The sequence below is a fragment of the Equus asinus genome, chromosome 11 (assembly GCF_041296235.1).
Source record: "Equus asinus isolate D_3611 breed Donkey chromosome 11, EquAss-T2T_v2, whole genome shotgun sequence".
Lineage (NCBI taxonomy): Eukaryota > Metazoa > Chordata > Mammalia > Perissodactyla > Equidae > Equus > Equus asinus.
Window position 1 is genome coordinate 11,332,679 of NC_091800.1, and position 12,703 is coordinate 11,345,381.

Here is a 12,703-nt window from a genome sequence, read left to right on the forward strand (position 1 = left end):
TCTTGCCAGAAGAGTCCATGGGAAGACTCTGGGCTCTATGTTTAATGTTACAGAAATGGTATTTTTGGGTGGAGAACTTTGGAATGCTTGGCGTGAGTGAGGCCCCATCTCTTCACTCTACTTGAGTGTCAAGATAAAGCCTACTGCCCGGCATCCTTTGCTCTCCCGCCATGGTCAGTCCTTTCTGGAGTTGTGAGAAGAAGGGTCAGTGTAGTTGCATCCACCCTGGCAGCCGGGGAAGGGGCATGGTGCCTCCTCAGACTCACCCTCATCCTTCCCGCCCATACACAGAGGGCTGCCCCATGGCTGGCATGTGCTGGGGCCAGGAGTGTCCTTCCAGTTGGGGAGAGGGTCTGAACAGGGGGACAGATTCAGCTCACATGGCAGCTCATCCCAGGGACATGCAACCCAGGCCTGAGGCCCAGGGAGGCCGAGTGGAGGCCAGAAGTGAGCCGGGAATGAAAGGGAGCTGGCCGATGAAGGCATCACCAACGGGAGAGCTGGAACATCAGATGGGGGCATGGGGGAGGCAGTGAGAACTGAGGCTGGGAGACAAGAAAGGTATGTCCATGCAGCATCAGAGGATACACTTCACCTTGGGGGCAGTGGGGTTCTACCTAGGGAGGGTGACAGGTTCAGGCTTGCACTTTAGAAAGCTCCCCTGATACCACCATGAGGGCAAAAGAGCCACAACACAGGGGTCGGGTCCAGAAAAACATCAGCAGAGGCTGGACCTCAGGTAGACGGAGCGGGACCTGGAGTGTTCATGGATTCCAGGACGTTAAGGAGGCAAAAGCAGCAGGTCTTGATCACTGGCCCGATAATCAGTGTTTGGTGTTTGGGGGAGGGCGTCTCCGGCAGACAGAGAAGTCAAGATGGTTGACAGTTTCTGGCCTGAGCTTTATAAATGAGGGTGGCTCTTCTTTGAGATAGATTAATTGTCCCTCCTAAAGTTGGGGGCTGGATGCCCCCTGGATTAAATACCTCTTTCTGCTGATTATCTGCCTTTGTGAGGTCAGATGTTAAATTATGAAACCCACCCTCTTCACGAGCTTCTTCTCTGAGGGGGAGGATGGCGTTCTCATCTCAGAAGGCACTCAGAGTCGGCCGCCTGCTTTGATCCCCCGGCCCAGTGTCAGCGCACTTTATGTGCGGCATAAAAATTCATCTGTCAGTGTTTTTGCGGTCCATTCTGGACAAGGCACCAAGGAGGGGAGCACAGAGGCATTTGAGCAAATCTCTCTCCACAGTGTGTGCCCCTTTCATGGAGCCCCGCGGGAAGGGAAGTCTAGACAGCCTCTGATCGTGCTGCCCTGAGAGGAGCTCCGGGGGGAGGCATGGCAGGTGTCTTGTCACAGCTTCTTGGGCTGCGGTGTCTGCCCTGCACTGAGCTGGACTTCTCTTGTCATTACTCACAGGACCAGGTGGACACACTGACCTTCCAGAGCCAGTCTCTGCGGGACCGAGCCAGACGCTTCGAGGAGGCTTTGAGGAAAAACACTGAAGAGCAGCTGGAGGTAGTCATGCTTTCCAGGGCTCCCAGCACCCCCAGGGCCCTCAGGAGGCCGCTCTGCTGCACCTCGCCCCAGGAAGCGACGCGGCTTCCCCAGCAGTCTCCCCTAAAGACGGGGCTCTGCGTTGATCTGCTGCCGAGTGACAGCTGGTCAGGATGTCCCTGGGATTTCACATGTTCCTGTCAGCGCCTCTCTCCTGAGACCGGGGACAGCTGTCGGTTTCTCCCTCTAAACGTTATTCTTGCCACATGCCACACCACTCCCCAGCCACTGTCCCTGAGCTCCTGTGATAAGGATGGCCTGGCAGCCCTCCCCCTGGGCCGGGACCACCCCCTCCATCCTGTTCTCTCACAACTCGGGTTCCACAGGGAGGCACCACTGAGGCATGAGTTGGCAGGTTGAGGGGAGTTTTTTCCAGAAAAACTGGCAAAATTCCTTCCCTCTGATATAGGGTTGCCAGATAGAATACATGACACCGACCTAAATTTGAATTACAGAGAAATGAGTTTTTTAGTGTAAGTGTGCCCCGTTCAATACCTACACTAGAAAAAAAAGATGTTTATCTGAAATTCAAACTTAACTGAATGTCCTATAGTTTTATTTGTTGCATCTGGCGATCTTTCCCTAACATTTCTTTTTCTAAATGCCTTTTCTGCTTTTTAAGCCACTTGCTCATTTCGTATCTTAGCAGAGGGTGGGGAGGTCCTGAGGTCCTATAAATCCCCACCTGTCTGTTGAATCAAGGAGTCTGGCTGAATGTTAAAAGCCAACATTGAATTTACTCTTTTTACCCCATAAGTTCCCTTTTGGGGATGGGCTGGGAGTGTCCAGCCGCTCCAGCACCCAGACTTTTCAATGAACGATGGCTTTATCTTTCCTGCTCCCCAGGGAGCTGGATTCTTAGTAGTGTTCCCAGTGGGCATCTTCATCAGGGAAGGCCATGAGCATGCTCCCGCTCCCTCGTGCTCTCATGCTCTCGTCCTCCAGTGCCTATTGGGAGGCTTGTTAGAGGAGGCTAGATTTAGCTGAATTCATGACACCGGTAAATGAGGCGCTTTGCCGAGCCCCCTGGTGACAAGCTCGGTGCTCGCTGTCACTGTAGATTGCATTGGCTCCCTATCAGCACTTGGAAGAAGACATGAAGAGTCTGAAGCAGGTGTTAGAGATGAAGAATCAGCAAATACACCAGCAGGAAAAGAAGATTATCGAGCTGGAAAAGCTGGTGAGTCGGCCTGTTTCCTTGGGAGGACCCCAATAACCTATGTGATGTTCCTTATTGTCATCATGGATGTCACTGTTAACACCTTTCAGGTGGTGGGCCCCTTACCTGTCCATCGCTTACACCAGAGCAGAAAATACCATTGCCGAGTCTCCAGGCCTTCCTTAGGAAGCCAGGTGTTCTGATAAGGATCCCAGAGGTGGCCTCATTTTGTACAACTCTGGAGCCCTGCTGACTGCCTGCCTCCATCCCCTATCCAGCTCTGAAGTGCTAGTTCCTCACTCTTCCCTGGGGAGATGTGGCAGGCCAGCACCGATGGAGCATTGCTGACGTGTGCCAGGCGCTGCGCTCAGCATGTTCCATGTGTTCTTTAGCTCCGACAGCAGGCCACTGAGCAGGTGCTGTCAGGAGCCTCCTTTTACAGATGCAAGATGCAGGCTGGGGAGAGGGCACTTCTTGCCAGAGCCGGTGGTGGCCGAGCCCAGCAGGAGCCCCTGCCCAGGGCTCCAAGTCCCTGCTCTCACCACACTCTGCCTCACCTCCAGCCTGGCTCCCACAGTGCTAGCAGAGGCACCATTTGAGGGAGCAGAGCAGCGCAGAGTTCCTGCCCCTACCCTGCAGGTGTAAGGGCCAGAGCCAAGACGGGCGTCCCGAGTTAGGAGCAGAGAGCCTGCTTCCAACGGGGTACCCTCTTGATGTGGAAGTTGGCCCAAGAGTCTCAGATTCTTTTTCTATTATTTAAAATAAACTTTTGATACTATAAAAGGAAAATATATGCATTATAGGAAAATATAAGATAAACAAAAATAAGAAAATTAAAATATATTTCTACCACTATGAACACTTTCCAGAACTTCTCCTCTGTATAAATGTACACACCCCAGACCCCTCCCCCTAACACGTACAAGTGTCTCGTATTCTGCTTTCTTTCAGTTACCGAATCTTCAACTTACCATCTCAGTAACTGATCGTCTCATCTAACTTTTAAAGTTCTCCATTTGTCTCTGAAATGTCTTGAAGCTGGTTTATCCAAACCAGGAGCTGATCTAGGACCACATGTTGCATTCAGCCGCCATGTCCCCTCTCTTTATCTAGCACTGTCCCTTTTTTGTGGACATCTCTTGCTGCACGAGTGCCTATCAGTTAGGATCGGGGCAGACCAGTGTGTGTCTCTTACCAGCATCCTGGGTAATGTTGGCCACTCAAAGCTCCCCAGCAAGGCCAGAGCTAAGGGTGGTGGGGGCTCACAGACAGAGCCCTGCCCCTCCCGGCCCTGCCGTGCAGCCGGGCCAACATGGGGATCACAGCCCTCCTCCTCCAGGCTGGGCCATCCGCGTTTAGTTGTCGTCACCCACAAGCCTCTCGGTTTATTGGGCTGTTTTAAGCCATGTCCCAGGCATTCTGCAGGGAGCGTGACTTCTCATTCCAGAAACCTTTCCAGGCCAGAAAAAAAAAGAACTGATTGAATCACTTCCCATTTATTGGGAGCAAAGACCAGGGGTGGGGTGAAGTGCCTTGCTGATGAGCAGGGAGAGAGGCCAGTCCTTTGGCTCTGATTCCTCAGCCTCATTCATGGAGAGATGACAGTTTTCTTTAAAGATTAACTACCCTAACAGTGAATTTGTCACATTCTTTCAAAACATAATTTGTTTCTAAGTTCATCTTAGAATGGAACTGTACTTCTGCTGGGTCTCAGGCCCTGGGGGACACACTGACAGAGAGAGTGGCATAAATTGCAGGGGAAAAATAACTGTGGATGATGTTATTTTCTGAAAATGTGCCAAGTTGGTCCTAAGCTTTGTGTTCCTGGCTGCCCACAGCCTCAGAAGAAAAAAGTGTGTCCACATTATTTATATTCCCATCCCTCCACTAATTCAGAATGTCATATAGCACATGCACATGGGCGAGGGCCATGCAGTTCACCCTTTGGGAAGAACCATGGGACCCATTAGCCAAACTAGGTCCTGGTTGGTATTCACAGCTTATGTCTGACAATGGCAAAGGCCTGGGAATACTCATTATAAGAAATATATTCTACACGGGAATCTAATGCGTACACACATACATAATATATATATATAAGAGAAAATGTTTAAAATATATATAACAGTACTTACTTTTACTACAGATAGTGCACTTGGGTATTTTCTGTTGTTTTATTTTGTTTAGAAAAGAAATGCTGGGCACGTCCGTATAATCTGATTTTATACCCCACTAATGCATTGCAAACTGCAGTCTGCAAAACACTGTTCTTGATAACCCTCCAAAGCCCAAAAGCCAAGGGCACTGGGCTTCCACCTGCCATGTGGCCTTGTGAGAACCTCTTAACACCGCATCCTTTATAGGCGGAAAAGAACATTATCCTCGAAGAAAAGATCCAAGTTCTCCAGCAGCAGAATGAAGACCTCAAAGCGAGGATCGACCAGAACACCGTTGTCACGAGGTAGGTGGACCTGGGGGTCTTAGCTTACACAGCATGTGTCACCCACAGAGACGCTTGGCCCTTGAGCTTCTTTGAGGCTCTGTTTTTGTCCAATGTCCACTGTCCCTCACTCCTCAGAGCTGTGAGGCTTCCCCACAGGCTCTTGGCATTTCCTGCCTGAAGGGAAGAACGAAACACAGCATTCCGAGTGCCCGGCGGTGCCCTGGCTCTGCCCATCAGCGGCCCACCTTGGGAGAAACGGGGGAAATCAGCCAAAGCAGGTGGTGGGGCCTCCGCCACAGCGGGACATGGCGGAGTTTACTTCTGGAGGAGATTTTGGCGAGGGGTGCGAGCTGGGTGTTCCCAGGCAGAAGAGAACCTCAGGGTGAGCCGACCCCAAGCTCCATGAGCTCAGCGGTGCAGACCTGCTTAGGGCCTTGGGCTGCTGAGCTGCCGTCCTGAGTCAGCCTGGCGGTGGCAGAGAAGAGCTGGCCTGGCTAGAGGACAGCAGGGAGGGGAACATACCAGAGCAGGCTGTGCAGCCGAATGCAGCTGCTCCTGAGTGACAGCCTTTCCAGCTCGGTCCTGCCTCTCCCTGCAGGACCCCAATCTGAGGTGCCCCATCTTCCTAGGAACAGCGTAAGGCACTCCCTCTGCTGTCAGAGGGCGGGGGAGCGGGGTGGGGGCCCCATCAGCCCGCTGAGGTTAGTTCATCCATGCGGGGGGAGCCATCTCCCGGAGACCCGTGCCAGAGCCCTCAACCACATGTGTCACCCTGTGCATGCATGCACACTCAAACACCTACTCACGCTCAGTCACACACTCACACGTACTCACGGCACAGCACACACACTCCCATGCACTCTCTCGCTCTCACAGGCTCACACATACTCACGCTTGTACACATTCTCACACACACATTGCCTCCACAACTGAGCTCCTGGTGCTGGCATTTCATTCCCACCCAGAGGCACACAGGAGAGATGTGCTGGGTCAGGAGGTCTGTCCCCCTGCTCTCTGCGGGCAGCAGGCCTGCACCGCAGACACAGCCCGAGAGGCAGGACAAGCCTCTGTCCGAGCGGAGCAGCACACGCCTCCAGGAGATCTGCAAAGGCACCCTGGTCCAAAGAGCGAGTCCAAGCCTTACCCCAGCAGGGCAACTTCTGGTCCTCGGTCTGTCCAGCTACAAAATGCATGTGTGCTTCACCTTGTCAGTTCCTGAAAGGTGCTGTCTTTTTAAAAAATGCAACAAAACAAGCAATTCGAGCTTCATGACAGAAGACAAAATGCATCGATTCAGCTTTCATTTAGGATCCGTTAGCAACACACATTAACTGAGCATCTGTTATGCACTGGGCCACAGGCTGGATGCCGGGCGTTCAAAGATGAATGCTCTGGCCCCTGCCCTCTAGGGCTGCGTCTAGCTGGGGCCAGAGGCACAGACCAGCACTTAAGAGGGAAGGTGACTGCTGTCACGGGGAGGCCAAGCCAGGGCCAGGGAGACCAGGAGGGGTCCTGCGGCTGACAGCCCTGGCCCTGTGCTGCCATATTGTCGGTTGCCACTGTCTCTGAGCCTCCCTGGTCGGCACACCCACACCAGCCCTCCACTTCCCTGCCTTCCTCTTTAGTCTTTGGCTCTTGCTCTGTCCACTGGACAACCAGCACCTGCCCTGACTGGGGCAGAGGCTCTGTGAGCAGATTAGGTGTTGGTGGAGAGGCTCTGGGACGGAGGTGTCTCAGGACAGGGGAAATCCTGTCCCGCCCAGGGAGAAAGCCTGTCCCGCCGTGGAAAGCCCAGGCTGTCGGTGGGGGTGGTGGAGGTTCTCCCCGCAGGCATCCGCCACCTCCTCCCTTGGCCCGGCACCCATTAGTCTGGCGAGGCTCAAGTTAAGCACCTTCCAGCATGATTGCCACGTGACGACGGTTTCTTCTTCTCCCCATGCAGACAGCTGTCGGAGGAAAATGCTAATCTCCAGGAATACGTTGAGAAAGAAACCCAGGAGAAGAAGAGACTGAGCCGAACCAACGAGGAGCTGCTTTGGAAGCTCCAAACTGGGGACCCAACCAGCCCAGTTAAACTGTCCCCCACCTCTCCCGTTTACCGCGGCTCCTCCTCCGGGCCCTCCTCTCCCGCCAGAGTCAGCACGACGCCCAGATGACGCCACCACGCGGCCTCCGGGAGCTGCGGCTCCCTGTTCTCCGAGCGCTTCCACCTCCAGGGAGTGTTGGCCGCGGCCGGCCCCCCGCTGGCTGGCCCTGCGCGCATGCTCAGTAGTTGCATAGCTGCATCCTAGGCGGAGTCCTCTCCTGATCCCCGTGTAAGACTGTCCTGGTATTGGCACTTAGGAAAGTGTAAACGGTAGTGTCTGGTGTGCAAACGTCTGACCGTAGTTAGAGCCAAAACAAAGAAAGAAAGAAACTCCAATTGTTCTTGAGCGATGAACTTTCACTGCAGAATTTCAGGTTAGTTACAAATAGCTCAGTTTTGAATATACATTGAATAATCATTGTGTACTGCACCAATATGTGTGTATATTTAGATATACGCATATACACATGTGGCGGTTCTGAATTGCATTTTTTATAACATGGAAGTGCTGACATATTTTGGTGAAGGTCAGCAGTTTTCTAACTTGTGCCTAAGAATTATCGGGAAATGAGAATGCATTTCTATCTAGCTTCCCAGGAATATTTCTACCCAAAATAGAAAAAGGAAAAAAAAAAGCTACAGAGAAGAAGCGCCTTTCAGCCTGCCACCAAGTGGTACTCTCTTTCACGCAAACACCAGCGATTTGTGGACGGTAACTGCCTTTGAAACAATCAGCTTCTTAGTCAACCTGACCTGAGGTCACTATTATTCCATTCGCAGGTTTTGATCACAAACACTCCTGTCGTGAGTGAGTAAGGGACAGCAGTAGGAAACCCGAGGGGTTCAGCACTTTTGCAGTGTCACTCATGACAGTGAATCATCTATAGTCTTGTAAACACAAGCTTTACTTTTCTCCTAAACGGTGTCTTGGAATCTGTCATTAAGCTGTTGCACCCTCGTAAAAATATGGAAGAGCATGACCTTCTAGAGTGAGAGTGAGAATGACCTTGGAGTTGGCCAAGGCCATTCGCACTCCGTCCTCCAGAAGGAAAACTGCTGATAGGGTCTCCTTTGACCAAGCACGGAGTAGGAAAGCATACTCTGGCTTTTCATTTGATTTGCTCTGTTGTGATACTGTAAATGGTCAACCCACCAAAATATGACCCTCTGGCCTCCATGTCATAGGCAATCCCCCCTTCAGTTTGGTTCTATTACGCAACCCCATCACTGTACATTGAGATGGCTCAGGGGTTCTAACAGGGGCTTCCAGAAAACCAACTCTTAGGTCATGGGGATCAGTTTCAAGCTGTGTGAGATCATCCCGTGACCTCCCAGAAACGCAAGTGTATTTTCTCCTGGATCGTCAAGCAATGCCACAGCTGACAGTGGTCCCATCCTAGGCCCAGGAGGGTCTTCCAAACAGAGGAGCCCGATGAAACAGCCAGCCAGCGGTCACTGGCTACTGGACTGGCCTTTGTCTCTGAAATGGTAGAATTAGAAGGTGAGAGGTAATCCGTAGTGCTGTGGAAGATTAGGAGCATGACACACAAAAGAAAGAAGTAGATTTAACAGTTGATATGGTGATGATAATATGTCTTTGTTTCCTGTTTGTGACAAAGACCCTGCACTTTTCTCCGTAAGGCACCTCGAAATTGTCCTGAGCACGGGGCTGTTTTTGAGCATGCCCAAGGCGAGTGGACTCATGCAGAAATGCTCCCTGGGCCAGAGCCTTGGAGCAGGGAAGAAATGGCCCTAGGTAAGGGGTCGGCTTGCCCAGGGCCCAGCCTGCTGGGTGCATATGTGGCCGGCATGAAGACACACCTGGTCTGTGCTCCTTGTGTGGGTCATAGCTGGGCTTCCTGGCCTCAGGTACATCTCATTTCCAGCAAACCTCCTAGAGTCTTTGCCCATCTTGGGGACACACACAGTCGATGCACATTGAAGAAACATTTCTTTGTTCCTTTAGTGGCTCTGCATGATGCTGTGATATTGAGTTGGGCATTCCATTCCAGTAGATCATGCCACGTTGACTAAATACACAATTATTTATTCTTTCAGCAGGCACCACCTGCAAACACACGTTCGGTGAAGCTCAGCTCTCCGAATTAGGAACTGCTTCCACAACGGCACGTGCTGAATGCAGTTCCACAGCAATACAGACTCAGTGTTATGTTCCAGTGTGGTTCGGTGTGTTAGCCTGTTGCAGTCAAAGTCATAGCAGTGTTAAAACTAAGTAACCCTTCACTAGGTGACTCGAGCTTTGCCCTAACCAGCCCTGACCTTGGGTACTTGAGCTAATTCCTACATTGCCCTGGCTTCGTTTCTTCGTCATGGACACCCATCACGTTTGGCTCCTGTCCTGAAACGTGGGGTGGCAGCCGCGGTGCCCCCTCCTCCCGACTCCACCCCCCAGCCCCACTAGGACGTGGACCTCCCTCCACATGAAGTCTCCCTGTCGTCCTCCTCCAGGCAGGAGCTGTCTCCACGCAGATGCTGCAGCCTCCCCGCCGGCCTCATGCACACCCACCAAACCTCACCAACCTCTTGGTGTTTGGGAGACATGCCAGTGGCCTGCCTCTGCCCCTAGCCCACCACACAGTGGCACCAGGTTCTGACTGGGTGTCAGGGTGGGCGGCAGGTGGGGGCTGGAGGGCTGCACACTCGGTGGTTATTTGAATGGGGTCGCACATTCCTTTTCCGACCCGTGCGGTTTCTGTGTTGCGTATTTGTGTTTGAAGCATATTAAAACTGACTTGAGGGACCTTCTGTGCTATGCACTCGCTGTGACTGTCGGCCTGGCCCTCTCGGGCTTCAGGAAGTTCAGCCTGGGGATCCGAGGCAGGGAGGTTTCTGCAGGCTGGGTTCCTTTTCTGTGTGTGTCAGGGTCAGGTGATTGTCACTGAGTCTGGAAACCCCCTCTCCCCCTACTCGGCAGGTCCCAAGTCTCCACACCTATCTTTCCAGCCTGGGGTCTGCAGCAGCCCACCCTGACTTTGGGGACCTCAGAGCTCTGCTCTGCAAGGCCGTCTTTTGGGGAAGGGGCGGGGTGGAGTCGATTGGAAAAAGGATACAAAAGATTGAGTACAATCCCCTCACCATGGCTTTCAAATTCAGACCTCGCCCTCTGTTTCTACTCCAGGGAGAGCTCCATCTGTCCTCAATCCTGTCACTTTCTCTCTGGGTCGTTGCAGAGCTCTCAGAGCGGCAGGGAACAGGCCCTCCTGGTGTGGTGTCCATGGTCACCGCAGTTCATTCCTTATGAGCTTTCTCCAGCCGACAGGGGGACACGGCCCTGGGAAGCTCTGTGGCTCTCCCTAACACCCTGTGTGCAGCCAGGACACTCCTTTCAACCTGAAAGCATTTGCTCCTGCCACCCGCCGCCCTCAGGATGGGCTGCAGCCGGTTTGGCCAGCCTGACCCTGAAGGGTCCTACAGGCGCCTGCCTGTGCTTGGGAGTCTCAAGGGGGACCCCTAGGTTGGCCAGCTGCCTGTGGTGGTTTTGCAGGGCATACGAGAGTGACAGCTACTTTAGGGAGACCTCAGCAATCTGCCCTCCTGAACAGTTGAGGAACAAGGGACCCTTCACAGATGATAAGTCACCTAGAGCCACTTCCGGACCTGCAAGGAACCCCACAGGATCCCCTCTGGATCACTCACGCTTCCGTTACTGATGACGGGTACCTATTTATTAATGATTTACTTGTCAACACATCCCAACCTGTTGTGTCTTGTGGGGTGTCTTGTGCCCTCCACTTTTACAATAACCATCTTCCATTGTCCTTGTCCCCACGTGTGAGTAGACAAGGCACACATCAGCATCTCCCCTTCACAAAGGAGCCGACTGGGAACTCGCCCCCCGACATGTGTAGGATAGAGGTTAGCGCCGCCTTCCACAGAGAGCTGCGTCCCCTCCGACAGCTACTTTGCAGCAGGCAGAGGAGACCTTTGAAGTCAATCATTCAGGCACGTCCTCGGTGCCCAGGACCCTTGCACAGCCCAGCTCTGGCTGCGTGGAGACGTGGATCATCTCAGCCAGAAGGGAGTGACAGAGGAGTTAAGCTGAGCTAACGCCGAGAAGCCAGGCCCTTCCCATCTGCTATTGGAGTCAGAGGCCGTTATCACAGCTGTTGCCCCCCGCCCTGCGTCAGTGTATGGACTTCAAGCAACGACTCTGGGACTGCACCCTGGCGTCCCAGCCGTGACCATCAGAGGCAGGTGCCTGCCTACTGGAGTCTGGGTCAAAGGTTAAACAAGCACAAAAACACCACCAAAGCTGGTTCTGTTCAGGGTTAAGACAGGGAGTTAGTTTACTTAAGTTTGCTAAATTACCTTTTTTTAAAAACCAGTCTGCTTCTCTCAAACCTCTTTTAAAAATACACAAAAACAGGATGCCCGGGGTTTCTGAACACCAAGCTCTGTTCCCCACCCCCAGCATGGAGGGAAGATGTGCCCAGGAGATGCAGACTTACTTGCATCGCTCACCAAGTCTACAAGATTTTTCTAGCGCCAGCAAGGAGCGGGGCTCGGATGCTGCAGCCCCAAGCGGGGGGCCACCCCAACTGCGCATGCCTGAGGGCCCCGCCGGCGCGCCCCGCCTGGCACCCGGGGCGCAGCTGCTACTGCTGCTGCGTGCTGAGCTGAGCGGGTTCTCGTTCTAACTGCGCCCAAATTAGTGTAGCGGGAGACCTGTGCAGTCCCCTCTCTCTCGTGCACCGCAAGAGCACTGGTGTCTAAGGAGGCACTCAGTAAGGGACTTCATTATTTTAAGGAGTGGAAATTTAAAGGATCCACGGGAAAGTCCAACCTGCACAGCCTCTCCCCTCTCTGACTTAGTCCGGAATCCCCTGGGATTAGCTGCGACGGTGCTGAGAAGTAGGCCAAAGGGCTCGCTTCATTAGCAGAAGCACTGCCTGTTTTATTCCCTAAGTGGTTTCTCACACTGCAGATTTTTTCTAACGGCTGTATTTATGGGTTGGTGGACGGGCTTAGCTTGGTAAAATTAAGCTGTCCCCTTTTGGAGAGGGGTAGACAGGGTTATCCACAGTTGGTGTTCCAACCGTGCCCAGCCCTGTCGCTGGCCGAGCAAGGCTAGGCTGGAGGGCCGGACCTGGAGGGCAGTGGGCCCCGGGCTTCGGCCTGGGGAGAGGTCCCACAGGACTCCTCCGCGCTGGGAGTGCCACGCTGTTTGGCAGCAGCTTTGGATTCACCAGAAGCGTTTCATAACCAACCCGTGCGAGGGAAAAGTCGCTCCAGGTGACTCCCTCAGGTTTCTAGGCTGGAGTCGCTGTTCCCAGGCTTGAGGAGCCGGGTCAGGGTTGCTAAGAAACTGCTGGACCCCTGCTGGGGACTCGTCGGGCTGCGCATCCCCCCACCCCCGCGGGCACCGCGCCGGCCACTAGGTGGCGGTGTGGCGCTGCGGAAAGGGCTCCGCCTCGCGCTCGGCCGCGGCGGCTTCTCAC

The 12,703-nt window shown here is 53.4% G+C and overlaps 1 protein-coding gene across 4 annotated transcripts in view; it reads left to right on the forward strand.

The window, feature by feature from the left end:
• The window catches only part of MTUS2 (microtubule associated scaffold protein 2), a 560,716-nt gene extending 550,710 nt beyond the window's left edge, over nucleotides 1-10,006 (forward strand). For 3 of the 4 annotated variants that reach the window (XM_070520454.1, XM_014843838.3, XM_014843839.3), the window contains 4 exons: nucleotides 1,419-1,517; nucleotides 2,617-2,736; nucleotides 5,079-5,176; nucleotides 7,101-10,004. In XM_070520454.1, coding sequence (XP_070376555.1) covers nucleotides 1,419-1,517; nucleotides 2,617-2,736; nucleotides 5,079-5,176; nucleotides 7,101-7,314 — 531 coding nt within the window. In that variant the 3' untranslated portion in view covers nucleotides 7,315-10,004. Of the gene's footprint in view, nucleotides 1-1,418; nucleotides 1,518-2,616; nucleotides 2,737-5,078; nucleotides 5,177-7,100 lie in introns of all 4 variants that reach the window. The other variant, XM_014843840.3, reaches the window with a different exon arrangement.
• Nucleotides 10,007-12,703: the final 2,697 nt, after the last annotated feature.